The following is a 27,599-nucleotide window of genomic DNA, read 5'->3' on the forward strand; positions in this document are numbered from 1 at the left end:
TCTTGATAGTTTCCTTCATTTCCTGTTTGTCCTGTCCATCTTTCCATACTCTATGCACAATATTTTTATTGGAGGCTTCGAAGAATTCCATATCAACCTCATGGTCCCCTTTTCCCAGATCAACTTTTGTTATCTGGTAGTCTTGAGGTGTCAGGGACTCATGTGAGCTTCCATCTGGTGGTGTAGCTATCTCTACTAACCAACGCTCAAAGTTCTTGTCAAAATTAATCCTTGCTTCAGTCCTCACCTTCTTCACTTTAGGCGTCTTTCCCAGGCACTTACTGACTAAATCATCAATCGACATGGATAGAGGAACCATGCTCCTCTTCTTTTCCATTGATGTCTCTAACCATTTAGGTGTGACCTGGTCCTTATCTGTAGTAGCGAAGAATTTGGCTAAGGAAAGACTACTATCTTGGCCCTCAGTATTTACTTACAAGATCTGAGGTTCCAGTACACTGTCTTCCATAGGTGTTTCTTCTACAACCTTGAGATCAACTGTTATGGTACTCCTGCTCTTGGTGGTTGATGCCTTCTTCATGCTTGAATGGGTCACCTGCTTTGCCTTAGGAGTACCCTCTTGAACTTGAAGTTGAAGTGGCCCTGGAACTGTTTCAACTTCAACTTCAACCCAACCTGCAACAGGATCATGAATATTTTGATTAGTGATCTCTTTTCACTTTTTGGGAGTCTTTTTACCTTTCTTTTTGAAAACTTCCCAAAAAGATTAGGAGTGGCAACAGTTTTTGATTTTATCCATTTCATAGTTCTAGCTAGCACATCTTTAGTATGAGAGTAAACATCATCTTCTTCCCTTCTTCCCTAGTCAATTTTGGGAATGGACATGCACTCAATTTGATCAATGTAGAATGGGTCAAGCACCTCTTCAGAATCCTCCTCTTTTAGCCCACATGTATCTAGTTCCACATTAAACATATTGATTTGTTTAATAGTTAGGTGTGACCATAGTCTCCTTCTTACTTCAAATTCATTAAGCCAGTTCACCCAATAATCTTCTAATTGTGGGGTGTGAGCAAGAGACGTTGCATTCTTAACATTATTTCTGAAATAACTTGTATAATCAAAATCTTCCTAGGGAGAGAAGGGTTTAAAGCACAAATGAACCAATGATTCCTTTGCTAACATAGCTTCCTTTAGACTGGGGCATCTATAATGTCCAATTTCCATAGGGAAAAATACTGAAGAAGACCTCTTTGAAACTTGAAAAGAATCTACTATAGAGACAAATTACCTGCATATTTCAGATAAAACCATAGAGTCTAGGCAATAACGAGGTAATTTCAATGGTTCACCAGAAAAGCCACCTACTCTGATATATGTGAATTTGGGAAATTGAATATAAAAGTAGCTGTAGATTTACACAACTTGCGTGGCTTCTTTAGACAACCTATCATTCTCATGACCTTGAAGTTCAAAGACCAGCTTTCCTAGAAAGACATCATTTACCTTTCTAAACTCTTTACACAAAGCAGTCTCCTAAAGATCATTGTAATACTGGTAAATGGGCATTTCATCAACCCAAGGCACATGTGAGAGGTCTTCCCATTCTTTAGAAGCTGTTAGGATATAAATCGGATAGGAAGATAAGAAAAATGGACCAAAGTTGTTGACAACTATTAAACCTTTATGCAAATTCTCAGCAATTAGGTTGGACCAGTCAATGAACTTACTTCCTTCAACAATCTTCTGTATAAAAAAGTACATCCAGGATTCCCAGCGAAAAACATGTTCATTCCCCTTAATCCTATTCAATAGAAGAATAATGTTTGCAATCTCCTTTATAAAATGCTCAATAGTTAGAGGCTTGGGCAATCTAGAACCCCCTTATGTAGGTTTCAGGAGCCAGGACTAACCTACCCTGCTATCATAGCTGCTTTTTCCTTCAGCATAGAGGTGCTCTACTTCTTCAAGCGTCCAAGGCTCGTAGGGCTCCTTATGGCGAATTCAAAAAGCTGAATAGACACTGGTTCTATTGATTTTAACTATTACCTCCCCTGAAACTTCTTTAATGCACCTGGTGGTAGGGTCGTAATGGTTTGCACCTTCGATAACAAGTTCTAGGCATGTGATTGCAACGGGAAAGGCGGTGGCTTCCAATAACCCACTAATAGCTAACTTTTGATAAATGGGGCTTGACTGGTTGTTTTTGGTTCTCTCAATAACATCAGACAAATTCTTATTTACTAGAAACGTATCATGAATTTTAGGCAAAGAACTGAGCAAAAATGGCTTTTCAAACTTGGGCATTTTAAGATGAAATAACGTCATGATTGTCATGAAAGACACGTTTTAAAAGATACACCCTGAATTATCCCAAAACAAAGCAAACACAAATGAAATTGCAGAGGGTTATAGCAACACACTTACAGTTTGACAGAGCTATAGCCTGCAATTCGTTCTCCCTACCCAACAACGCTGGAATTTCTTTGCAAATGATGAAATGATTGGAAAAAAAGAGGCAAAATGAATGCATTTAAGGGATGATTTACAAGGAAATCGCAGGACAAATTTGGCAAGTTAATGCAATAGTTACTTATTTGTGTGACATGCATTGGAAAAGACCCCCATGAGTGATTTGCTTTAAATTCCCATCAAATATGCATGCTTACTGACATTCCGTGTCATCATGAAATGACATATTTAGCCTATCGCCAGCTCTTGCCGTATCTGAACACGTACCGCCTTAAAATCCTTTATTTATAATATTGCATGCCTTGGGAAACATTTTTTACTGGGACCCACCTTACTTTTAGCTTGAAGATTGAAAACTTGCATGAAAACAAGTGTCAGTATGTAAAATCGACATCAAAGTTGAAGTTGAAGTTTCGGTTGATTGAGCTTCAACTTCAACTTCGTCTTCACTATGATTGACTCGGGGAATGGAAAGGGCTATGACACATGGAAGATTGACGCGGGCACGAACTTGAAGCTGAAATAAACCAAAACTTCAAGTTCAACTTCAAAGTTAAGAAACGACTCAAAAATAAACCATGGTTGAGGCGCGAGAAAAATATAAGTGGTAACAAGGGCATTCATATATTTTTGTTTCTAAAGGTTGGATCCCATGGAAGGAGGCTTCTTATAAAATAGAGAGAAAGCCACTCGGAATATTTTTAAGCTAGTGGTCCCATGACTTATGTTGTATATTCAAGCTAAAATTTTAGCTCCAAAATTAAAGGTAGATGTGCATTTAAAATAAGTTAAAAATGAATTTCCTCTCTTAAAATTATATTTAACTAAAAATCTAAAATTCAAAGTTTTGACAAGTGTTAAAAGGCATTCCAAAGCTGGTGGGGCTATTTCCAGCCCTACTCCTTTTTCACATACTTGCTAAAAAACAGGGACTTTTATTTTTTAGGAGAAATTGGAGCAAAATATAATTTTACTCATGAGACCACCTACTCCTTTAAAAATAGAGCTTAAGCTCTCATAAAATATATATTTGACCAATAAGCTTTGAGAATTTTCTAAACCCTTAACTATTTTGTAAAGTTTGAACTTTTAATATATTTTTAAAAATAAAAAATATTATTAATCTGAAATCCTATTGGTTCTGGTGAAAAATAGCAATGAAGAAAATCATTTTTGCAGAAGACTCTCCGTCCAGAACGAATGCGCGGTCTACTGGTATTTCCTCATTCGCTCTTACATGTCGGCAGCTGAAATCCAAGGCATGGTGGAGGTGAAATAGCCGAGGCCCTTCGCGAGTGTTTGATGGTGTCGTAACATTTGGGGATTTGTTTACACGTGACCATGATATGGACTCCTCACAGCAGCAATGTGACGGCTCAGATTGTGGTGGAAAGTAACCCCACACTGGATGAAGATGCGTTGCCTGATTAAAGCAATTGCTACTGAGTTGTTTTGATAATTGGGATTATTCATTCTATCATTGACTTTTGAAAAATGATAAGACGACTAATAAGTATAGATTTACAAATTACTTGATAAAAAAAATCTGCCAAACATATAGAATATTGTAAAATTGCCTAATAAAATTCAAATAATTCTAAATAACTTAAATTATTCTCAATGCAAGAGGGAAAATCATAAAATCATAGTTCATTGGAGTAATTACATCAATGACGAATGCTTGAATACTGAGTTGTGTTACCGCAATTGGGGAAAGTGGTCCTTTGTTTTGGGCTAGTCTGAGAAACACAAATCTTCTTGTATTATTCTCAACAACTAAGAATTCCACAGAATGATGTAGCTTCCTATATTAATCTTAAGAAGCTAAATTTAAAATATGGGCTGTTTGACACGTTGGTTCAATGATCAACGTTATAGGATGTTTTTATATCTTCACGCATTTTGCTTTTGACATTTGTTAGCCGAGAGGCTCCTTCAGTGATAAAGGGACCTCCAATCTGTGAAAGACCGGAAATCCGTGTAACATCTGAAGTGGAAATTCATGTAACATCTGAAAATAAGTGAAATCACGGATTGAAAAAATACACAAAATATACTAATTATTATAAATCCTATCTTAAAAAACTATTTAATGTACTCCCCACAAAATGTATGTAATTTGTTATCAAACCATTACGGATAACTTCTTTTGAAAACCACTGATGAGTTTATTTATTTAGTTTTCATTTCATAACCGTCACTTTCAAAATAGAAGTAATCAATGTTTCTAATCTCTTGAATTTGGAAATTTGCTTCTTGGTTTTGGAAATTTGATTTGTGTTCAGAAGATTTGAGGTACGTAAAGTATTCTGATGTTTCTTATAACATTTGATCATATTTGTTGAATTTGAAGTTAATGGTTTTCTATTTTGGTTGTGAATGCGATTTCTTGGTTTAGAAGACCAGCGTAGACGGAAAGAGCATCCGAGATACTAAGAACTAGATAGGTGAACACTGTTAGTTTTTCTTCACAACATCTCTATTCTTGCTTGTCCAAAATTGTGATATTGCCTGCCAAAATCTGATACCGCTAAAAATTTCTTTTATATGTTCAACGCTTCCAAACAAAATTTTGAAAAAGAAATGTACCTAACAGAACGATGAAAACTTACAACATTTAGAATATGATTTATACTAAATGATTTTGGCAAGCTTTCTGTTTTTGTCGCTGCATGAATAGGTTTGGGATTTTGATTGTATGTGTTTTATCTTCTGAATCTCTCAGAATATATTGTCTGTATAACTAAGAACATTGAACATTTTGAAGAAAATGGTTAATATAGTTCAATCTTAGTTATATTCATTTTGATTTTGTTTCAAGTCCATTCTAAATTGCTCTTAGTTGTAAATTTGTCATTCAAATTGATTCATTTCATGCATAGGATCTCCTTTAATTGAAATTGCATTTGATTCCTATCAATTTATTTTTGGGAAACCGGTTCACAGTTCGGTTCAGATGCTATTCTGTAGTTGGACAGATTTGCATGGCAATGATATTAGGTTTGGTAGAAGAACCAATATTAATTTTATTTTCTACGTTTTCCATTGAATGATGTCAATTTGTTAAACAAGATTTGAAACATGGCTAAATCAGTTTTGGGAGTTTATCAGTTAGTTATATCGGCAATATTGACACTCAATTACATTGGTTGTGTATAAAAGAGAGATGAGTTTTATTTGAATACATTTGGTGGAATCCAAATCTATGTAACTTTGATAGTTAGGTTAGGATTCAAAGTATTTGGTATTGAGCAAGACATTTAATTTAAAATAACAAATCTTTAAAGAAATTTAACGAAATTTTGGCTGTGTTTGGAAAGGGAGAAATCAAATCTCCAAGTATTAGTTGGGCTTTAATAATCCCAAATTATAAAGCCTACATATAAAATTAAAGCTTTAATTTTTTAATATAAATATTTTTTTTGTGTAAATTAAATTCTTGATATATCTCTGCTAAATGTATATATATTATATAAATATATTCTTGCCATGTCCACTACCACTACCATTGCTATTACTTTTACCACTACATAAAATATTTCATTGTCTCTTGATTCTCTAGGAATTCCAATCCAATCAACTTTATAGAATGGAATGGGACCAGCCATTTGAAATATAAGTTTTGTTTGGGAGATTTCATTGAGACCAATTGTCCAAGTATTCCTTCTCTTCGCTAGATTGATCAACACAATGCATAAATTTATATGAATGTATATTAAAACTAACTTCTTGTCTACATGGATAAAAACATTCATAAAGGCTACATTTCCAAAGTGAAAGTTCAATTCGACAAATATCGATCTGGATGCTAACAATGTTTCTCTTGGCCTTATCAACATCATTTCTCAGTTATAATATTGGAATCTATCTACATTAGGTTAAATTTTTAGTATATCTTACTCATTAATGATTTTTTTGGTTGACTTTCTAAGAAAAATAAAATTATAACTTAAATCCCTCCTAATATAATTGATATCTACTATATTTATTTCAAACATATTGGCTGACATAAATATAAAGTATTAATACCCTAATACTATGTATAGGGTTTTATGTTAGATTAGTAACATGTTAGATTTAGAGATTCCAATAGGATTAGGGTTGAGATTATTGTTTCTAATTTTCTTTAAGATTAAAGTGAGAGTTAAGGTTAGGATTGTTCTAAGTTAGGAGTATAATTAGGGTTTGAGGAAGTATTAGTTTAGGTTAGGAGTATAATTAGGATTTGAGGAAGTATTAGTATTGAACTTAAGGTTAGGATAAGATATTATACATCATCATTAATAGCATTATTACAAATAATGTTCAAACTCGATCATATTTGACTATAATGTTCAAACTCGATCATATTTGACTATAATGTTGAATAAATTGTGTTAGATACAATTCTAAATTAGTTAAAACTATTTTTTTAATTCTTGAATTTTGATTTATATTTTGATTTCATTTGTTCTCTTAAGTTATTATATTTATCTTTAATGTTTATAATTAATCTTTATTAACAATTACTATATTTGATAGTGATCACTTAAGCTAATAGATAATTATGAAGAATTTGAAACTATATTTCTTAACAATGTTTTTTCTACATATTAAAACTTACATTATACGATTTACCAAATCATGGTATTCAATCTTAAAGAGAAACATGGTTATCCTGTTTACATTAAAATCTCTACTTTTTTATCTTTATTTATTAGGTAAAGACTATTATTTACTTAATTATTTATATAGAAGTTAAATAATTAAAATTTAAAATTTGAATTTATAAAATTTGTATGTCATTCACATTTGTATTTGAAAGCTTTTGTATTCCAAACATTTATGTATAAAATTTTGTTTAGTTTATGAATGAAAGGTGTATAGGAAATTTTTAACTGAGACTAAGTTGAAATTAGAAGAATTTTAAAAATAATACTATCTTTTGTTTCCATCAATGGTATCATTATTTTATTAATGTCATAAAATTGAATAAAAATATAGAAAATTCCTTAGAACATATGATTGTAGGAAAAGTTCAAACTAATTTAAGGTTACATGCTTTGAATAAAATTTAAGATTAGGTTTTGATAAAGTTTACTATTAGGAATAATATTAAATGGTAAATTATTTTACTACATAATTAGTTTTAACATAGGGGTAGAACTTGGTTAATTATTTTTATTAGGGATTAGTTTAATTTAATGGTAGGATTATAGTTGAGTATGATGTAATTTTAAATTAGGTTAAAGATTAGGGTTCTCATTTTTTAGTAAAACTATCTCATACGTTTTTTTTTGAAATATATATTTACAATCCTAAAATTTAAAATATAGATCTAAAATTCTTGTCTCAATCATATGTCAATAAAACTTATATTACAATGTAATTCATGAGAAAGTTTAAAGTTTTGATGTAGTGAATTAAGACACATCAAACCAACAAATTTGAAAACAAAACAAATTATTAAATCTGAATTTAATTTAGGATTGGGTCTTAACATGGTTTAATTTGATTAATAAATTTAGGCTTAGAGGATTTTTTAATCCAATGGTAGGATTAGAATTACATTAAATTTTCTTTTATTAAATTTAAAATTATGATTTAATTTGGTTAGTCTTTAGCGTTAATATTTTTTTTCAATTTTATTTATAAATTTGAATTAACTATTTTATGTATCATGGTTAATATTTATGTTATTTGATTTATTATTAACATTGAACATTATTTGTGTTTTCAGTTTGAATTGGTAGGTGTAGAATTTAATTTACTAAGTTTTAGAATTAATAATTTTATCTAATTTATTACAATTACTAAATGCTATATTTCTTAGATTATTATATTTATGTATTTGAATCAATTGCTATGCTTTGGTATGTTCTCTATCTATTATATTTATTTTGTTGATTTAACAGTTCATGCAGAAACAAAATTACACATAACAAAAATTGAACTTTGATTTAATAATCTTTGATATTCAAAGTTTTATTTTGTTACAACATGTTTGAATGTCCCATAGTTTTCCTTTCTTAGGTTGTGATTACTGCTCAGAAAGTTAAAGAGACATAAATTTTAGAGGAGAAGACCTTGCTACTAGTAAGTGTAAAATTTTAATGCCTATTTTTCAATGTGTATAATTTTATTGAAAGACCCACTTTGAGATTAAAAAGAATAATTTTTAAGTAAAAATATCTTATACATTTTTTTTTTCATATGATACTTTGTAGAAAAAATTCAATACTTCAAAAAAATTTATGGTCTAAATTGAAGATTTTAGAATCAAAAAATGTTGTATGTGTGAGAAGAAGTAAGCCCGCCTTTCCTTGTAAACCACATGGCTTTGGCTTTCATATATATTTAATTTACCAAGTGTTAGAATTAATCATTTTATCTAATTTATAACAATAACTAAATGCTATATATTTTATATTATTAATTTTTTTTTTTTGATGAAATAGCTCATGCATAAATTTTATTTATCTACTATATTCTACATAACAAAAACTAAACTTGTATTTAATAATCTTTAATTTAACTAAAAATAACTTTTATTTACTAATCTTGAATATAACATAGAAATTTAATGGACACTATCATATTTAATTAATTTAATAATTAATTTAAAAATGTGAATATCAAAATAGTTAAATTAATTAAATTTATTTCAATACTTTTGAAATATTTTAAATTATTCAAATTCTTTCATCAATATATTTTATTAAGAAATCAAAAATTTAAATTTCTGAAGGACCATAAATTTGTGAAGAGACACAAATTTTTTGAGGATCCAACCTGTGAATCTTAGATGATAGTTTTCAACACAAATTTATTGAAACTAGTCAAATTGTAACTAATTTCAATAACAAGATAGCTTAAGACCTTAAAGGGATAGCTTAAGACCTTAACAACTTCCCTATTCTATAATACAAATTTGTTATAGAAGTAGGTAATCATTTACCATTTTACATTTTTATGATATTCAAAGTTTTATTTTGTTATAACATGTTTCAATGTCTCATAGTTTTCCTTTTCTAGGTTGCGATTACTGCTCAAAAAGTTAAAGAAACATCAATTTTTGAGAAGACCTTGCTACTAGTAAGTGTAAATTTTTAATGCCTATTTTTCAATGCACATGATTTGTTTGAAAGACCCACTTTTAGATTAAAATGACTCATTTTTTAGTAAAACTATGTCATACATTTTGTTTTTCAAAAATATATTTACAATCCTAGAATTAAAAATATAGATCTCAAGTTCTTGTGTCAATCATATGTTAAGAGAGAAAGTAAATCATATTCTAGGAGAACATTTAGAGTTCAAAATAATTGCAAATGGTTTCAGTCGAATATTTTAGATCCTTTAGATGAAGGATTTTTTAGTTTCAGGATAGTTTCTAAGGCATTCAAAATTCAAAGAAAAACTTTTAATTAATAATTTAAAAATAGTTGATTTTTCGATTTGAAATTTTAGAACTATTTAATTTTGAATCTAAATTTTAGAGGAGAGAAGCTTGCACTATTTGGAATCTTAGAGTTTATTGTTTAAATTAAATTAAAACCTATAATTACAATGTAATTCATGAGAAAGTTTAAAGTTTTGATGTAGTAAAAATATATTTTTTATTTTTAAATTTTAGTTTGGTTTGTCATTATAGTAATTTTTTGTTTTATAAATCCAATATTTTCTCTTTTCTTCAGGAAATTGTAATATCATGAAGTTCAAATATAACAAAAGAATTTATCAGTCTCTATTTTCTTCTAGGTTTGAGGAGATATGGGATACCGAATTAGGTCATGTTGACATATTAAAATTCATTGAAAGAATACAAAATGTGGAGCAAACTTTAATTTTGTCGCAAGGCTTGGCAACTTCTAGTTTAGTTGAAGCAGGAACATTCCCTAATTCTGTGCAATTAGTGGATTTGGTTTTACAATGTGCATGATGTTATGATAAAGAGAAAAGAAAGATCTTCACTCGAAATGGAGAAACCATTTTGGATATTAGTCCTATCATGATACAAAACATTTTCTCCATAGAAGAACATTCTAAATATGAGACCATGGATTTGGAAAGAGGTAATGAGTATTATATGAAAGAAGAAGAAGAAGCTATTTGCTTTGTTCATGAAAAATTGTTGCTTCAACAAAATATCAATGTTAAGAAGATGGCAAGAGGGCAACATAAATCCAAGTTTAGGGAAGAGGTAAAAGATTACATCACTCTCTTGCATAGGGTGCATGGACATAAAGAGGAAAATAATTTTGAACCATGGATGTGTCTATTTATCATGAAAATGATAAAAATAAAACAAATAGATTGGGCTACAATAATCAGCAATAACCTAGACAAGCAGTTAGTGAATGTGTTATCAACTAAGAAATTCTACATGAACTCCTATTTGGTGTACATGTTGGCTTTGTAGGGGAAATATCCAGGTCTTACAAGGGTTGGACATATTAGTGGTAGAAAGCCAAGGGTGTATGAATGTTTTCCACAATTAGAACTCATTGAAAGTGAAAGACATTTTTGCAGAGTCAATGATGCATTCTTATATTACATAATAAGAAAACTTGAAAATGATGTAGGAAAAAGGATACCAACAAAAGCATGCAATGAAATAATAACGTTTGGAAATTGGTATGTTCAATTTCAAACTTTTTCATACCTAAGAGTTTCTGGTTATCACAATATACCATTAAAATTACCAAGGCATCCTTCAGATAGGATCTTGTTACTTGAATTGTGTAGATAGATTGTGGATGTCATAAAACATTATGGTGCAAAGGTAACCAATTTTTTTGATTTCCCAATTACAATTGGTGGTTATTCATGTACAGATATTGTTGTTGCTGAAACAAAAAAAATAGATCTATCCCCTTTTCCTATCTATAAATTTGGAAATGGAAGATGTAATTTTGACCCAATAGGTACATTTAGTCTATGTTTAGGGAACAATTACAAACATTTACCATGTTTAGAAGACCATTGGGAAAACTGTCAGAATGATTTGGAGATTTTGATTCGAGAAAATTATAGATTTTAAGCATTAATGTGATGAGAGCATGGAAATTTAAGAATATAGATGATGACATGAAAGAGGACGAGAATCGATTAAGTCCTCTATTTCCTACAGAAAAGATTTCAGTAAAAGATATCCCAAGAGTTAATTGGTACATTCTTGAGGATACATCAATTGAAAATAGGACTATGAGTGTCATTCTTATGTTCGTGGAGTGGTTACAAAGGCCATATCCTTTAATTTCAATACCTATGCTGAGTTATTAGGTTGCACTGCACATTTTAGAGGGATTTAATCCAGTTGATGTGATTATGATCAAGGATGATAAACATATGACTCCAAGGATAGTAAAAATGTTTGATCCTATTTCTTTAAATGACACATGTGCATGACATGCATAAACATGTTAGTAATGGTGCAAATCTATTGAAAAGGAAAAGATTAGAGGAAGAATGTGTTACTATGACAAATTTACAAGAATCAACTTCCCATGGATCACCTTTTATACATTCAACTTCTAATTCTCATCCCAAAATTTCACCTGAATAGTCTCCAAGTTGTAGCTCAGTTGAAGTTGTCCATTGTACTATCTCTTCTCCTTCACATTCCTTGCCATTGTCTCATAATCTAGACAAAGAAGTGACATGTTCTGCATTCACAGAATGGAAATATGAACTTCAATGTTTGGGTGGCCAATTCATAAGTAGGGGGCTAAAATGTTATGATAATGTAATGGAGATTGCAAATGATGGGGTGGATGTAGATGAAAAAATTAGAAAAGAGTTATTGGTTTGTACACAAAAAATTCTAATTTTTAGAACATTGACAAGATCCTCCCATGTCCAACTACAAGATTTGGGTATTTTACATAGCAAAGAGATTCTTTTAGAGTGGCTTACAAAACTTAACATGAGGAAAAGGATATTTTTCACCTGTAACAAGAAAATGGATGCATTTAAGGATATGTCAAAAAATATTTTGTCACTAATTCAGATGTTTGGAGAAGATCTCGAGTGTCTTTTTTGGGAATGTCCATTGACTGTTCGATCTGAAGAACACATTTTTCAACAATTTTCAAACTCAATTCAAAAGTTTTCACGTAAAGAGAACATTGACAATTTGACACAAAAGAAGTTTACTATCGGTAAATTTGAAAAAAGATTGCATACAAATAGACGAAACAACCAAAAAGATGAAAAGAGTTTTTGCATTTATATAGATGAAGATGAAGTATCAGCTAGGATTGGAAGAAGATGAAATAATAAAAGTCATAAGGACATATGAGGCTAAAACTACACAAAAATCATAGAATGTAAGTCTTGTCTAGAGTTTTTGCCAAAATTAAATATACATTGTGGTGTTATATGATTTTAATTTCTTTATGTAGAATTTCTAATGCAATACATTTCATTCAAAATGTTTCTTTTACAATGTAATTATTTCTTTTATTTAAAGAAAAATAGAATGTTTTCTGTGCATTATATATACTTATGTGACAATTTTGTATATCACGTGAATAAATGAAACAAGTTTTGTATGTTAAATTTTATATGTAGGTTTTTTTTTTATAAATTAAATAAATTGGGTGCTAATAAATTACCATTATTTATTAATTGTATGACTAATAGAATACTAACTTTTAAAATGATTTATGAGACACACGAGTTAGAAAAATCATTAGTATTTTATAAAGTATATTTTGATAAAATATATATTATATATCCACTTTGAGTTTATGTTCTTATTTCATATTTATTGTTGTTGATAATAACTAAATTCTAAATTTGTCTACAACTATCTAATAGTATTTTAAAAACATTTATTTTTCCAAATTATCTATATTAAATATCACATAATTTAATCTTATATTTGAAATATTCTTCTTTAATTATTTGATGTTCATAGTAATGACACATGGATCTCAAACTGATGAAGAATAGAGACAACATAGAAGGGATTATCAAAGAGAGTATAGACAAAGAAAACAAGAACAAATGAGTGTTATAGCAAGGGAAAATCGATGTCTCATTCGTAATGAACAGGATAGGGAAAGATATGCTAGAAGACAAATAACAAGATTGCAGGAAGAATTACATGATACAAACACTGTTCAAGGAAATATAGATACTATTCCTAATAATATAAGTCCACAAAAATGGGTTTCCATCGAAGGAGAAAATGGGAATCATCTCCAAAAAATAAGTTATGACTCTCACTCTCATGGGCATGAAACTAAATGTATGAGGGAATATGAAGGATATTATAAAAGAAGAGAACAAGAACAATGGAAGGAAATCGAAGGAGAAATTCAAAGTTTGTACCCTAGCGAACGAATTGACAAAGAAAGTGAAGAAACAACTATTATAGGAATGAATAATAAAAATTTAGTAGATGGAAATGTGAGTGAAATGGATTGTACAAAAATTCTACAGCAACACACACTAGTAGAATTTTGGCAAATAAATGACTATGTGACTAAAGATTTTAGTCACAAGACTAAAAATTTTAGTCACATGACTAAAAGTGATCAAATTCTAGTAAGATTTTGTAATTTATAAGTATAAGTGACTAAATAAATGAATAATTTGGTCATTATGCAAAATCACAATGTTAGACAAAGATAAGTTACTAAATAAATGATCAAATACAAGATCAAACAATTGGTCACTAATAATTAGTCACCCAAAAAAATGACATGCAATCTTTATCCCTTAAACTTGTTACATTTTATTTCTCCTTTTAAACATAAAATAACTTTGTATGTCTCTTAGGTCTCATTAGAGGGTTCCAAATTCATCTAAACTTTTTTTCAATTAGCATTATGGGGATGCATATTCATAGTTGTAAGCGGTTAAGTGTTTAAAAGTACTTCAAAAGTTTAAGATGTTTATTAAGAAAAAATTAACATTCTATTTTTAAAATCTAAACTATTATTTACATAATTATCTTAAATTTAAAATTAAATCTATTTTAAATATCATTATAAAATCCATGTAAACATTTTGAAATTATAAAAGTGCATATTCATAGTTGTAAGGGGTAAAGTATTTCCAAAGATTCGTGTTAAAAGGTTGTGATATTCATCAAATTGTCCTTTTATAATTATGGAGGTGCATATTAAATTTAAAAAACAAAAAATTAAATTTTAAAGACTATTGGACTACTATCAAAATAAATTATTTCCCCTTATATTATTTATAATTACTCAGATTGTTATTGTTGTTAAACAATAATTTCCTATCTATAAATTCTAATATTTACAAAACTTCCATACTCTCTGATATGAAATATACTAATGTTTTTATCCGTGGTAATCACTTTTACATATTTTTTCAGCTAAATTCCTTTAAAAAGAATTAAGTTAAATGATTTATTTATACCTACATTAGGTCTGAAAGGTCTAATTGCATAAAATTATTTACTTATCTTATAATAAAGTAGTTAGAATAAGGTCTAGGAAAAATTAGAGCAACATTTCAAGTGCTTTTTTTTCTATAGGAAAGAAAAATGTGATGAAGTACAACCTGTAGAAAGTCATCATTCTCTACACATGAGTCAATAACTTGCACAAATATTGGTCAACACGTTTCCATTTATAACATCTAGTAAGAACCACCTTTATGGAGAAAGCCAATACCATGACTATGACATCCATTTATCGTCCTCTTTTGTTCCCAATATTGTACAAGCATGACAATGTTGAAAAGGCTTTGTGCAAGTCATCCAATAATTGCAACTATGAGACAATATTCTATTTTAGCATTACAAAGCATTCTAAGACCCCCTTTGATGCTTTGGCAGACACCTCATATCCATTGACTACTCAAAGACTTCACTATTTTATATGTGAGCATGAATGACAATGGCAAATATTATTGGTAATTATTATAAGCTTCTAAAACAATCACTTCAAATCTACATTATGTATATCTCATATACATTCCATTGTGACATGTTATGAAATTATATTTTGAGAAACTTTAGCTGAACAAGAAGACCCATATAATGTTCAAAAGCCTAGCCTTGTTGTTCCATGTTCACTAAAAATAGGGAGAATGATCAAATACTATGTTATTAGATCACCATTGTTTCTCAATAGAAAAGAGTACTAAAAATATTAGAGTTAAAATCCCCTTTCATCACCTTCAACCAAATTAGTTACAAATATTTGTTTGAGCATATCCTCTTAGAGATCCTTTTCCTAATATTCCTTAGATGAATGAAAATAATAATCTCATTTCATAAAATCATAATCTAAATATCTAAATAAATAAATCACTATAATAAAATGAATTTTAAACCAAATCTTCTAGGTTAATTGCACGCTAGTTCAATTTTTTATATTCTTACTTCAATCTTCTATTTTAGACTAAAATTATACTAATATAGTTATTTTCTAAAAAATATAAATTATTAATGTGCTATTTAAAATTTAGAAAATAAATTCTTCAAATGCAGGTCACGTGGGTGCAAATTTACTTATAATAAAAAAACATTAATTTACTAACTAGTAATTTTATATGTTTCAATCATATCTCTCATTTTGACCATTTTCCAATTACATTTCTATGTATAGTTTGTATAACTATTTTGAAATATATGTATACATTAATTAGGTCATGTAAGAGGAGCACTAATAAGAGATTAAATGAAAAATGAATAGGATAAAAAAAATAGATTAGGTGGAGATGAAATTACTTGCTTGTTTAAAGATATCTTAATATTTGTTCTAGGGAAAAAGCTAATTTCCTTTTAAAACATATTGCTCTCTAATCTTATGTGTAAAAAATTATGAAAGAGTTCCAAGAGTATTGATTCATTGAACATGGATATGGCAAGGGAGAAGGATGTGAGAAACGCAGTGATGAGAGTCCCATCTTTTTGGGTGCAATTGATGATGAAAATATTTAATGCGTTGTGCATCGAATTCCATTGCGTTATGGGTTCTCTAGCATCGCTATCGTGGATGATTTTTCAGCAATTTCTCAAAATATTAATGGATCCTCTTCCAAGGAAATTTGAACCAATTAGGCCATGGCTGGAGAGATGACCCTGTGCATTCATCAAATAGTGCATAGGCATCAATTGAGACAATAAAAAATTGATATAAAGGCAATTGCAAGAGTTAACTCTGACCAATTTCATGGTGGCAACATCACTTCTTGCTCACATTCTCCTCTTTCAAAGCTAACCCTACAAAAATTTGCAACAATTTTGGCATGGACAAACTTGTGATTCATGCATGGGTACAACAGAGGAAAACAAAGCTTCTAACAAAGTGCTGATGAAACCAATCACCATTTGTGTTGTATTAAGAAGATAATCATACATGTCAAGGGAGATAGAAGAGGGGTTTTTCAAATACTATGTACCATAAAAAAATGCTTACAATCCAGTATACTTATGATGTTCCTCGTGGTTGTAAGGAGAAACTTGTACCCAAAGTGGATAAGGGAATAAATGGTAGAGCCAAAGAATTTTACAACCCCAAGAAAAAGGCTAAGAAAGGTCATCTTACATTCCTCTCTAGGTTTCAAACCCTAACCCCATGAACATGGTTTTGAACAAATTTTTAATATATGATGTCAATTTGTAGGATATAATATCAAGCGCCAATAATGTGAAGTCCACCGAGAGGAGGGGGCAAATGGACAACTTTATTATGATTTTGAGATTGATATAAGTCCATAACCAAATGCAATTAGGAGGTTTGCAGGAAAAATCTTTGTTGGGATCCTTTGTTGGGATCCTCCCATTCCCAGTCCCAAAATGGGAGCTTTGGGAAAGGGTATGGACATCTATGGATAAATAATCAAGAACATAATTTTGTTAGATGTTTTTTTTTGAAGTGCCTTGGTTGACATGCATTGAAAATGTGACAACATACATAAAGGATGTGAATTGTTTGACAAATTACCTCAAAAAATGTATTATTATGAATGCTATGATTGCAGGATATGCACAAATAATCATAGGATAAATTGAGTATATATTTGTTAAGGTCTTATTTTATGATATCATGAAGTTATCAATGACATGGAATTGTTTTATAGGAAGTTTGTTCATTTCTGGTACGAAGTGTGTTATGAGAGCAAGAGGCAATGAACGATGCACATACATGAGTGAATTCAAAAGATTCTTGGCCACCAATAAATGTGAGAGAATGGTTTATAATCATTCTAGTGCTTATAAATGTCAAGGAAGAACAACTCTTGGTAGATCTACACTCCAACCTTTATCAATTGTCTTTTGTCCATGTTAGATTTTCCCTTTCACATTTAACATGATAATTTTTTTGGATTAGTGTGGTGTGTAGTGCACTATGTAGTTGAATGAAAGTAAATAAAAAAATTTAATTTGGTCAGATTGTATTAAAATATATTAACAATTTATATGCAAAACTATTCAACTTGTACCATTTTTTAAAGCATTCTTAATAGAAGGATATCTTATATACAATATCTTCTTGTTTCATTCACATCAACTATTTACCAAGGAAAAAAACTAGCTTTCTTTCAACTTGGTCAACTATGATAACCATTCTCAGAAACTTTATAGAGAGTGCCCAAATATATTAATTATTCTTAAAAATAAGTGCATAATATAACTATAAAATAGATTGTATTTCTATGAGAATATTGGAGTCACTGATCCTTCTATTGTGAGAATCATAATCAACTTGTCTATCAATTTTTAATGGTGATCTATGTAGAAACTTCAAGGTAGTTATTATTGGTTTCAATGGTTTTCAATTAAAAAAAGAGGATTTTCTGTTTGATGGAAATAAATCTGTGGGAGAAAGGTATCCTGATACTTTTTGCATGGTCATTAGTTTCTCTTATGATGAGATAAGTAATTCATTTCATACTAAGACTAACCTCCTTAACAATGCTTCACAAATCTCTATGCTTTATAACGGATTTTTGATCAAGTTAAGCAATATATAAGGAAAAATATTTGCAGCATTTTCCTTTTGTGTTACAAAATTCCAAATCCCTAACTAGTTTGATCTATGGAGATAGGTGTTGAAAGCGTTGGAATATATCATGAGGCAAGATATGAGATTGATTTCTATAGGGGAAAAATGATTATCCTTGATGAATGCATAGCTAGAATGATTTTTGAAAAGCAATTTTTTATGTATTCATTTAAAAGGAATCTCAAGGAATCCAATTATTACATTGTTCAAACATGATAGAGGAAATATTTTATTTCTCTTATCAGATGGACTAGATGTAGTAAATAAAACCATTCCAATCTAGACAATCCATACAATATTTAGTTTATTCTATTTGATGGAGTAGATGTAGTTAATAAAGCCAGTTCATAAAATTATTTTTAAAAGCATACTGATGGAAAAAGGATATTTAACTAGTAGATAGAAGTAGAACAACCTAATTGTTGACAATATTCAATAGAAGCATTTTCCATTTGTTGAAGAGATAAAAATTTGGGAAAAAATACAGAGCCTTCTTTTAATGCATACACAGAATTTTTTCTAAAGAGTAGGGTTATACATGATGTCATAGGTAGCATGCACACAAAAAACAATCCAAAACTAGTTATAATTTAGTTTGCATTCAACTCATAATTTCAAGGAAAACTAACATTTTTTGAGGATTCTATTTGTACTGTTAGAATAGCAGATTGTAGGTGATTGATTAATATAGGCAGATAACTGCAAGTAAAATTAATTGATATGCTTCCAACACAAGAGAGGTAACAAATCCATTTCTTATACTCTATTTTTGAATGATTAAGATCTCTTTATTTCTCTTGAGTGAAATTGATTGATCATCCTAGTGTCAGTTGCATCAATGTATGTTTGTCTACATAGTTTTTTCTTTGATCATCCCAGTGATTTTAGTGTTTGTTTGAAGTTATGACTGTTGTAATTTTCCTTGCATCTTATATCTCTTTTTTTTTTTTTTTTTTTATGTACCCTATTGTACAATGAGGCTTGATTGTAGATGCTTCCAGTTATTAAACAATGATGTTTACCTGCAATTCTTGATAACTTCCATCACCCAAAAATAAAAAATATTTTAGGAAAATAGAGCATTTGAAGCCAACAAAGAGCAATCCTTAAAATTAAGCAACAAGATACAAAAGGCTCACAAGCCTTTGCATGATGTAGGGTCCAATAATTTCTTAGTAGTATGTTTTTGTTTGGTGCTGGTACTTGTTAGAATTCTTTAGAATAACTGAGAGGGGGGGAGGGGGGTGAATCAGTTATCCAAGGTCCAAATGCCCTAATAATACTTTTTCTCAAATTATAGTAAGCCCATAAACTTTTCATCCATCCAAGCTTAAAATAATCATCCTAGCAAATTATAGTAAATCAATATGTAGCAATAAAACATGCAAGATCAACGCATGACACAATGATTTACGTGGAAACCCAATTTGGAAAAAACCACCAGTAACATGCTACTTGATTCTCACTCTTCTGATGATACCCTGTTAAAAGCCTGCCCTGTTAAAGGCTTACAACACACTATTAAATGTGACCTTGTTAGAGGATTTCACCAAACTGTTAGGAATGGGCCTGGTCAAAGGACTTTGGAACATTCACTTGGAATGTCACCCTATTAAAGGATTTACCTCATGGCTATTAAACCAACCTAAGTCCATAGGATTTAACTAACTGTTACAATTTCTAGAGAGTAACGATAATGGCTTTTTGATCTGATACAACTTACAACATACTTTGCAGATTTTAGATCTCACTTCAGTTCTATTCTTTTTCTTGGCTTTAATCACTTCAACTCTGATAGCTTGTCTTCCTCTCAAGCTTTGTCTCCTTGAGTCTTCTTACTCATCATGCCAATGCAATCATATCTGGGGTCTTCTTATGGAAATAGAGTAACTGTGCTCTCTTTCTCCTTAGCACCTCCTTCAACACTTTATGCTTTCATGCTGGACCACCTCTCTCTCTTTGCTTCATGACCTTAGGACTCCTTAAATAGAAATCTGGTTTGCCTTTTTTGCTCAATTCTCCCTCTCCAATTTTAGGGTTTCAAATGGATTAGGTAGGATACAATGTATCTACCCCATATCTTGCTCTTATCTAAAAACCTCATCTAGAGTCCACTTGTATCTTCATAAATGTTCTAGATGGTGTTCTGTGACACCAGCTCATCATTCTTATCTTCCATTTAATTCACAGACTTCTGTATAACAACCTTTTCAACTTAGATCTGGTGAATCTTCGATTTTTGAAATAATGCAGCAACTCGACACTATTGGTTTACTGATGCTCGGCACCTCTGTGTCACTCGGCACTTGTATCTGCTTGGCACTTGTATTTGCTTGAAACTTGTATCTGCTCGGCACTTGTATCTGCTCGACACTTGTATTTGCTCGACACTTGTATTTGCTCAGCACTTGTATCTACTTGGCACTTGTAGTTTACTCGACACTTACTAAAGTTGAATTTGCTCGGCTTCAACTAAGAATTTTTTCGACACTAACTAGCTTGCTCAGCTCTCTCTCTCTCTCTAATGAATTTAGTTAGGCTTTACAAATGACTTAGCTAAAACCTTACATCTTTGATGTGTTTCAGTGTGCCCATTCTCTATGTCTTATAGTATGTCATCAATACACTTTTTCATCAATGGCTTAGCTGATCCTTGTACTTCATTAAAACACCATAACTTCAACCTTTCTCTAGGTGTTCTAGTTACATCTTATTGATTGCCTCCTTGTCAATCAACTAATTGATAGCTTCCTTGTCAATCAACTAATTGATAGTATTTGGATCACTAAAGCAATTGTCATTCCTACAAGTAGCAAGTTTGACATCAATGACAAAACAATGATTGAGAACATTCTTTTACCAGTTCCATATACAATTTCCGTCATGATCTTTTCAATCATTTCCAACAATCTCCCTCTTTGGCATTGATGGCAAACCAAACTGATCAATTGATCAACTTAATTACCACCAAGATTGTATACGTTGTCTACTACCTTTCTTGGCTGCTGCATCCTTACTACTAATCTCATATATATCTTTCAATTTCTCCATTAATCTCCCTCTTTCATATATATCTCCCTTTTTTCTGAGTATTGATTAGTTTTCTGCATATTTCTCCCTCTTTGACATAAATGCCAAAGATATAGCATCTTTAACATGCAAAGTATAAGCTTTGCATCTCATGTTTTCTCCCTCTGTCACCATGCTTGTGACTGATTTGGAGTTTCTGCTCTTGCTGTCATCCTCTGCATCATTCTTCAGATATTTCAATGATTTGTTCTTGTTGATGCAGAGCAGCTTCCTTGTTGCTTTAAATTGCTTGAGTTAGGGGCATTACTCCCAACTTGCCTCTAAGATATTGATAGGCATCCTTGGGCAATGGTTTGGTGAAGATATTTGTAGTTTGTTCCTTTGTGTGAGTGTACTCCAATTTCACTTGTTTGTCTTCTACCAATTCTCTGACATAGTGATACTTGATTGCAATGTGCTTGGTTTTTGCAAGCATTACTGGATTCTTGGATATGTTTATAGCACTTGTATTATCACAATACAATATTACAGGTTTAGTTACCTCTTCTTTCATTCCTTTCAATATATGTGTGAGCCACACAATGTTTGTGCAATTTACTGCAGCTGCTACATATTCTGATTCTGTAGTTGACTAGGATGTGCATGTTTGTTTCTTGCTGGTCCAAGTAACTAGCCTTTTACCTAAAAATAATGCACCTCCATTTGTACTTTTTCTATCATCAATGTTGCCTCCCCAATCTGCATCTGTATATGCATTAAGCTCAAACTTCTCATTCTTTTTGTAGTATAGACCAAAATTATCAGTTCCTTTGAGATATCTCATTATTCTTTTTACTACTATGAGATGCTTTTCTTTGGGATTAGCAGAGAATCTAGCCACTATTCCAACTGCTAATGCTATGTCTAGTCTACTATGTACAACATATTGTAGTTTTTCAGTCATGGATCTATACATTGTTTGATTGACTTCAGCTGATTCATCATTTTTGGATAGCTTATTTCCTGTTGCCATTAGTGTGCTGACTGGTTTAGACTCCTCCAATCCAAACATTTTAAGAATCTCTTTGATTTACTTTGATTGTGTCACAAATATACCATGTTTGAGTTGATGTACTTGCAATCCAACAAAAAATTTGATCTCTCCAAACATAGACATCTCAAACTCATGTTTCATTTTGTTAGAAAAACCTTTGCAAAGTACTTTCTTTCCTCCAAACACTATGTCATCTACAAAGATTTCAGATACAATAATATCCTTACCTTCTTCTGATTTGATGTACATGTTGTTATTATCATCAGTTCTTTCAAATCCTATTTGTACTAAATACTTGTGAAATCTCTCATACCATGCTCTAGGTGCTTGTTTCAGACCATAGAGTGCTTTATGTAATTTACAAACCATATCCTTGTTGTTCTCATCAATAAATCCATCTGATTGTTCAATATAGACTTCTTCTTCCAATATACCATTCAGAAAAGTAGATTTTACATCCATCTGATAGACTTTAAAAACTTTATATGCAGCATATGCAAGTAAAGTTCTTACTCCTTCTATTCTAGCAATAGGGGTGAATGTTTCCCCATAGTCTAGTCCTTCTTCTTGAGCATAACCCTTGCATACTAGTCTAGCTTTGTTTCTAGTAATCCCACCATTCTCATCTAGCTTGTTTTTGAATACCCACTTGGTGTCAATCACATTTTTGTCAACTGGTCTGAGAACTAAACTCTAGGTTTTGTTTTTCTTTATTTGATCAATCTCTTCTTCCATAGCTTTATACCAGTCATCATCTTGTAATGCACCATATACTGTCTTAGGTTCAAGTTTGCTGATCAGACATGATTCATGTCTTAGTCTATTCCTTGTCATTGGTCTTGCATCTTTGTCACCAATTATCTGTTCAGTAGGGTGATGTCTTTTTACATATTTGGATAATCTTGGCTCTGTCCTTGTTTCCATGTTTGGTCTTTCAGATTCAGGATCACTATGCACTTCACTTTCAGGTTTTTCTTCATCTCTTTCATGTATACTGACTTCAAGATCAGATTGTGCATTTTTCCATTCTGTAACTCAGCTTCTGAATGCAACTCGACATTCACTGGTTGTGACTTAGCTGAAACTAAAATTTGTTGTTGAGTTTCAATTTGATTGACGACATCTTCATCAACATGCATTCCTTCATAAGAATACACAAAGGTTTTGTATTCATCCATTCTCTTTGGTTCTTCATCTTGGACTTCTGTATGCTCATCAAAGTTTACATTTGCATTTTTTACAATTTTTTTAGTGTTAGTATTCAAACACTTGTATGCCTTACTTCTAGTGGAGTAACCAAGAAATATGCCTTCATCACTTTTTGCATCAAATTTTCCATTTCTAACATCTTTAAGGATAAAGCATTTGCAACCAAACACTTTGAAATGTTTTACATTGGGTGAGTGACCATACCATAATTCAAAAGGTGTTGTATTTGTACCTTTCTTGACTTGTACTTAGTTCAGTGTATAAACAGCTACACTTACAACTTCTCTCCAGTATTTTAGAGCAACAGTCTTTTCCATCATTAATGTTCTGGCATGGTCAATCACAGATCTATTTCTTCTTTCAACAATTCCATTCTGTGGGGGAGTTCTAGGAGCTGACGTTTGTCTTTTGATTCCTTTATCATTACAAAATATCTCAAATTCATTTGATGTGAATTCACCACCTCTATCTGATCTTAGGCATTTCAAGCTCTTTCTTGTTTCCTTTTCAACTCTAGCCACATACCCCTTAAACATTTGAAAAATATCAAATTTTTGTTTTAATAACATAATAGTCATCAACAAACAACATTATGTATTTATCTCCTTTGTAGCTTTGTACTTCCATTGGACCACATAAGTCAGTATGAACTAACTCAAGTACTTCTTTAGATGTATAGTTTTTGCTTTTGAAACTTGACTTTGTCATCTTTCCTAGCTGACATTGTTTGCACATGATATTATTAGGCTTCTTCAATTTTGGTAAACCTCCGACTTTCTTCATTTTACTGTTATTGACCAAATTTTCAAAGTTGACATGACATAGCCTTCTATGCCATAACCATTCATCATCAAATTTCAATAAAACAAGAAACATCATCCATATCAAGGTAAAACACATTACTTCTTGTTTGATCTCCTTTTCCTATCAATTTACCATTAGTATAATAGATTTTTGCAGTTTTGTTTCCAAATTATAGTTTGCATCCTACATTGCCTAACTATGAGACACTCAACAAATTGTAGTTTAATCCTTCAACATAGTATGCATTATCACATGAAATTTTCTCTGTGAGCTTAATGGAACCTTTTCCTTTCATTTGACATGGAGCATCATTACCAAATCTAACACTATTTCCATCATACTGAGTAAAGTTAACAAACTTACTTTTGTCTCTTGTCATGTGATGTGAGCATCCACTGTCTATGATCCACCTGTCATTCTTTTTTATACATGTTACCAGTGCTGTAGGCTCTTCTTCATCAGATTGGTCCTTCATGGCTACATAAACAACTTCATCATCATTATCATCAGAATTTTCTTCAACAATATAACACTTCTTGCCTTTGTCTTTGTAATCTCTCTTGTCATCATCTCTTCTGAATTTTTATTTGTTGCCTTCCTTGTAATCCTTTTTCTGTGTACACCTAGCAGCAATATGACCTACTTCATTACAATTGAAACAAATGATAGGCATCTTACCTTTGAATTTTCCTTTACCTCTGTGAAATCTTCTAGCTAGTAGTGCTTCTAATTTTTCCACATCTTCCTCATTAGTGCTACTGTCATTGGATACATATTTCATTTTTCTTCCTTTCTTTGATTTTAGCTGTTCAACATCTTTCAGTGATAGCTTGGCCTTGAAAGTAGATTCAACATTCTTAGGTCTGTAGTTGTCAAAGTTAGATAACTCAAATGCTGTGAGTCTACCCACTATACCTTCAAAACTTAGATTATTTCCTAGTACACATCTTAACTCTTGTATTGCTGATACTCTAATAGCATAGATAGGGAGCAAGGTTCTTAAGAAATTACTATTAACAATATCTTCATCCAATTGACCACTCAAACATCTTATTACACTTACCACTTCCTTTATTCTTGCGCCATACTGAGCAACATTCTCATTTTCCTCCATTTTCATATCATCAAACCTTCCTCTGAGGGTTTCTCTTTTTGCTCTTTGTACGTTCTGATCTCCTCCATAGATGTCTGATAGGGCTTTCCACATTTTGAATTTAGTGTCACATCCTTTGATATCATCAAATTCAGCATAGTTGAGTGCAGAGGCAATTTCCAACATTGTCTAATTGTGTTCTTGTTTATTTTTCATATGTTCTGCAGTAAGAGTACCAGTTGGATCAACATGTTCATTAACAATTGAACTTTGGGCATAATCTCCTATGGATCCAAGATGTAGCTTCATCAAACTTTTCCATGAAATAAAGTTATCTTTTTTGAGCTTGGGAACTTCTCTCTTAGGCATTTTGATCTTTTCTTCTTATAGTCCCTTTAAACTGAATCAACAGTTTGGCTCTGATACCAATTGTTAGAATTCTTTAGAATAACTAAGAGTGGGGGGGGGGGGGGGGTGAATCGATTATCCAAGGTCCAAATGCCCTAATAATACTTTTTCTCAAATTATAGTGAGCCCATAAACTTTTCATCCATCCAAGCTTAAAATAATCATCCTAGCAAATTACAGTAAATCAATATGCAACAATAAAACATGCAAGATCAACACATGACACAATGATTTATGTGGAAACCCAATTTGGGAAAAACCACCAGTAACATGCTACTTGATTCTCACTCTTCTAAAGTGATGCCCCATTAAAAGCCTGCCCTATTAAAGGCTTACAACACACTATTAAATGTGACCTTGTTAGAGGATTTCACCAAACTGTTAGGAATGGGCCTATTCAAAGGACTTTGGAACATTCACTTGGAATGTCACCCTGTTAAAGGATTTACCTCATGGCTATTAAATCAACCTAAGTTCATAGGGTTTAAATTAACTATTACAATTCCTAGAGAGTGACGATAATGGTTTTTTGATCTGATACAACTTACAACATACTTTGCAGATTTCAGATCTCACTTCAATTCTATTCCTTTTCTTGGCTTTAATCACTTCAACTCTGACATCTTGTCTTCCTCTCAAGCTTTGTCTCCTTGACTCTTCTTACTCATCATGCCAATGCAATTATATTTGGGGTCTTCTTATTAAAACAGAGTAACTGTGCTCTCTTTCTCCTTAGCACCTCCTTTAGCACTTTATGCTTTCATGCTGGACCACCTCTCTCTCTTTTCTTCATGACCTTATGACTCCTTGTCATGTCCCCTTTTCAAATAATTAAAAAAGAAAATCTTTGCTAAGGCAGGCAGGCCCAAAAAAGTGAAGTTTCGAAAAAAGGGGGTTAATCTTTGGAAACCGTTGGACTAATAAATCAAAATTATTATTAAAATAAGTTTTATTAACCTCTCTTGGACGTGAGTTACAGTTATGCCCTCTTTTAAGGGGTTTGGAGGCATTTTGGGCACATTGCAAAACTTGATTTTTGCTCATTCTTTGTTATTCTTCAGAGGCTGCCAAACCTGTGGAGAAGGAGACCCAAGAACGGGAGTTTGTAGGTTTCCAGGGAGACCCAAGAATGGGAGTTTGTAGGTTTCCAGGAAGGCTAAGGATGGGAGTTTGAAGCCATTCCATGTGCATGCTCATACAGAGTTTGCCTTTGTGCTGAACAGTGCAGATTTGTGAGTTTTCGGGTGTGTTTTTGTATGAGTTTGGTGTTTACAGTTGAGTATTTCATATCAGTTTGGGTTGCTGCCGTATATCAGACTTTTAAATGTTAAAATAGAGCTAAATATATATATTGGGACGTGATTAAACTTTTGAGATAGATTATTAGTATTTTTGTGGTGTTTCCGGGCATATTTTGTGCTATTTCGGGAGCCCGATGAGCATAGTTTTGGTCCTACATTTTCGAGCTGTTGTGTAAAGGCTATACGGATCTGGAAATGTCAATTTATAGGCTGTTATGCTGCTGAAATTTTTGTAAAAATTTTCATTTTCAGATTTATTAATAATTTGTGAAGTTGTGAAGCTTTTAGCACTATTTTCAGCATACCCGATT

The 27,599-nt window shown here is 31.4% G+C and overlaps 1 protein-coding gene across 1 annotated transcript in view; it reads right to left on the bottom strand.

Annotated features, from left to right (window-relative positions):
* Positions 1 to 3,565: 3,565 nt before the first annotated feature.
* The window catches only part of LOC149539978 (uncharacterized), a 46,195-nt gene continuing 22,161 nt past the window's right edge, over positions 3,566 to 27,599 (bottom strand). Inside the window, exons 4-5 of the mRNA XM_089802637.1 lie at positions 4,305 to 4,420; positions 3,566 to 3,856 (exon numbers count right to left, since the gene is read on the bottom strand). Of these exons, the coding sequence (XP_089658763.1) occupies positions 3,566 to 3,856; positions 4,305 to 4,420 (407 nt within the window). The remainder of the gene's footprint in view (positions 3,857 to 4,304; positions 4,421 to 27,599) is intronic.

The sequence above is a fragment of the Cupressus sempervirens genome, chromosome 9, assembly GCF_028749045.1.
Source record: "Cupressus sempervirens isolate cs-2001-9-10 chromosome 9, ASM2874904v1, whole genome shotgun sequence".
Classification (NCBI taxonomy): Eukaryota; Viridiplantae; Streptophyta; class Pinopsida; order Cupressales; family Cupressaceae; genus Cupressus; species Cupressus sempervirens.